Source organism: Pteropus alecto, unplaced genomic scaffold, assembly GCF_000325575.1.
Source record: "Pteropus alecto unplaced genomic scaffold, ASM32557v1 scaffold315, whole genome shotgun sequence".
Classification (NCBI taxonomy): Eukaryota; Metazoa; Chordata; class Mammalia; order Chiroptera; family Pteropodidae; genus Pteropus; species Pteropus alecto.
Window position 1 is genome coordinate 190,240 of NW_006436671.1, and position 3,208 is coordinate 193,447.

Genomic DNA, 3,208 nt, shown 5'->3' on the forward strand with positions numbered 1-3,208 from the left:
CTTTGGTACATATATAAAATGGAATATTAGCCATAAGAAGAGACGAAATACTGACATTTGCTACAACATGGATGGACCTTGAGATGATCATGCTAAGCGATATAAGGCAGACAGAAAAAGTTGAAAATCACATGATATCACTTATATGTGGGATATAAATCTACAAGCAGCAAATGAGCAGAACAAACAAACAGAGACTCATGGACATGGACAGTAGACTAGTGGTTACCAGAGGGAAGGGGGAAGTGGGGAGGGGAGAGAAAAAAAAGTTGTAGTTGGACTTCAGGGAAATGGACACCAACCTTCTGAGCGACTACATAGGAGCAAATGAACATCCCAAGAAACTGTCACTGACAGAGGAGACATGAGGTTCTATGGATATTTTATATAAGGAAAAATTGTAAAAACAAACCCTTCCTCCTCTCCCTGCCCCTGCAAAAAAAAATCCCACAGATTTTACAATGTAAAACTCAAATAAAAAATTATAAGATCTAGTACTCAAAGTCGAAGGTGATTTACAATCAAGATGCCTCCCACATGGACTGCCTTCTAAGAAGATCAGCTATGGAGCATTGTAAATTTAACTATGGTGATGATAATACCCAGATTCAGAATATAACATTTTTGATCATATTGATAGATATGTCAATGGAGCACAAGAGTCAGAGTCTGCTTTGGCTAGAAATACATGGCAAAGATTTATTCAAGGGCCTTAGGGATTTGCAAACTAGAAACACAACTAAGCAATACCCAGAGTGTTCTTAAGAAGAATGTAAAGGCAGATATTCTCAGAGTAAAAACTACAATCTTGAGAAAAACAATGAATCCTGCATTTTTAACTCACAGAATGACTCAGGATGGTAATCTTCCAGATGTCCAGTGGTCTGGGTAATGGATGCCAAGTGGTCTAGATAATGAAACATTATTTCTTAAACACGACAAGTGGTTGTCTATGAGATTAAACATTTCTAGCACATAAAAATTATTTCTTCAGCCCTTCAGAGGTTTATCTATAAAATTTAGATACATCCAGGCACTGCCACACAACTGAAATTTCAAAAGTTTAAGTTCCTAGGCTATTTAAATGAAGAATAGAATTGTTTCCTCATGTCTCAGCCTACTTGATTTTAATAATTTAGCAGCTTTACTATAGTGTCTTCATTTCATTTTTTCCCTCGTTTCCTCAGATGATATAAAGCTATATGATGAAATTTTACATATGTGACTATTTTTCAATTAAGAAAATTATTTGTTTATTATATACTAGGAATAGAGTCAAAATACAGGGTGACTATATGACTTTTCACCCAAACTGAATCATTTTTAATACTAATAATGACAACTCTGGAACTGTATCAGGTAAAAAAAGACCTAGTAACTCTCAGATATAACAATACCATCAGAGAAAATTAAAGAGAGAAATGAGAAAAAGCTAATATAGAAAATGAGAAAATTTTAACATTTAAAATAATAAATTTCCAAAATAAAAATAATACTGGCCATGAAAATATACTTCAATAAGCTGTGAGCCTTTTCTACTGCACAGTGCCCAAATAGGAACTGCATACATTTACTCCAAAGGCTTTAGCTACACACCCCTGCCCCCACCATGTTTCATAACATCTACTCTAAGTGACATAGCAAGATAAAACCTATATTTTACACCTTTCTCTAGGGCATGATATTTTACATAATTTCCAGAAATAATTATGTGTTCATATTAAATTTTAAGTCTTGGAGAGTCATCTAACTTTTTGTCTTGTTCTTAGAAAGAAAATCCTGTTCTTATTACAAGATCTTAGGCCCTGAAGACAAATAAGGACCATAAAACACAGAGGAGGTTTTATTTTACAAACATTGGAGAAAAGCTCCTCTGGGGCTGAATCCAAAGTTACTCCTGATGTGAACACCCAAGAGGAACTGAGACCTACAGAGATACTGGCTCTGCAGCTGCAAGCCCATACCAGACCAATCCCTCACTGATTTGCATGTTTTCCCCAGAGTACATTTCTGCTCTTCAGAATTCTCATTAAAAAGCCTGCTCAGTGATTCTAAGAAGGTGGAGGGAAGCCTCAGGCACTACCTGGATTGAACATGGGTGTCTTGATTCAACTCTTCTGCCTTCTGTTGTTCTGGCTCCCAGGTGAGGAAGGGCCCACAGGAATATCCCTGAGATGATGGAAATTCTTTCTTCCTAACTAACTGTAAGGTCTTCCAGAGTCTTTGTGGATCTCTTCTCAGAGACCCAAGTGCTTTCAAGATGGGGAACAAGGGCAGCTAGAATCTCCTGGGAGGAAAATGGAACAAGATCTAGTTAACAATGGTGACTTTTGTGTTTTGCTTCCTTTTCAGCTTCCAATGGGAACATCATGTTGACCCAGTCTCCAAACCTCCTTTCTGTGTCTCTAAGAGAGAGTGCCTCCATCATTTGCACAGCTAATCAGAGCGTCAGTGATTACCTAACGTGGTATCAGCAGAAACCAGGCCAGGCCCCTAAAATTCTCATCTATGATGCTGATAACCTATATTCTGGTGTCTCAAATAGGTTTAGTGGAATTCAGTCTGGGACAAAATTTATTCTCACAATCAGCAAGATAGAGCCTGATGATGCTGCCAGTTATTACTGCCAGCAGGGTTATACAGTTCCTGTCACAGTATTACAGCCCTGAACATAAATCATCCTCCCAGGCTGATTGTGTGGTGAGGGTAGGTGTTTCCAGCAGCTGCAGTTTCCCTTGTGGTCTTTTTATTTGTGCAGGATCTATTTGGGAAGAGTCTGCAGGGTTCATATAAAAATTACAGTAGCAATAGTTAGTATTGTCAAACCTTTTATTATATTCATATTGGTAGATCCTGAAATGGTATTGTGGTTCAAGTTTACATTTCTCTGATGATTAGTGATGTTGAGTAACTTCTCATATATTTATATTTCATTAGCTATTTAGATATCTTCTTTCATGAAAAGTTCTTGTTCAAACCATATTTTGGTTTTTTTGAAGAGTTCCTTATATATCTTTTTTCTCAATCAAAAAGTTAAAAAAAAAATTTCAACTAGAGTTAACATTTAATGTTATATTAGTTTCAGTTGTAGAACATAGTGGTTACACATTTATACAATTTACGAAATGATCCCCCTGATAAGTCTAGTACCCACCTGGTACCATATACATAGTTATTGCAATATTATTGACTACTCCCTATGCTGTAT

General features: G+C 36.5%; 1 gene segment (V, D, J or C); it reads left to right on the forward strand.

The window, feature by feature from the left end:
* The first annotated feature begins 2,094 nt into the window (after positions 1-2,094).
* On the forward strand, positions 2,095-2,669 carry LOC102881462. The segment is given in 2 exon segments: positions 2,095-2,143; positions 2,353-2,669. Coding segments are annotated over 2 exon segments (366 nt in total).
* The last annotated feature ends 539 nt before the right edge of the window (positions 2,670-3,208 follow it).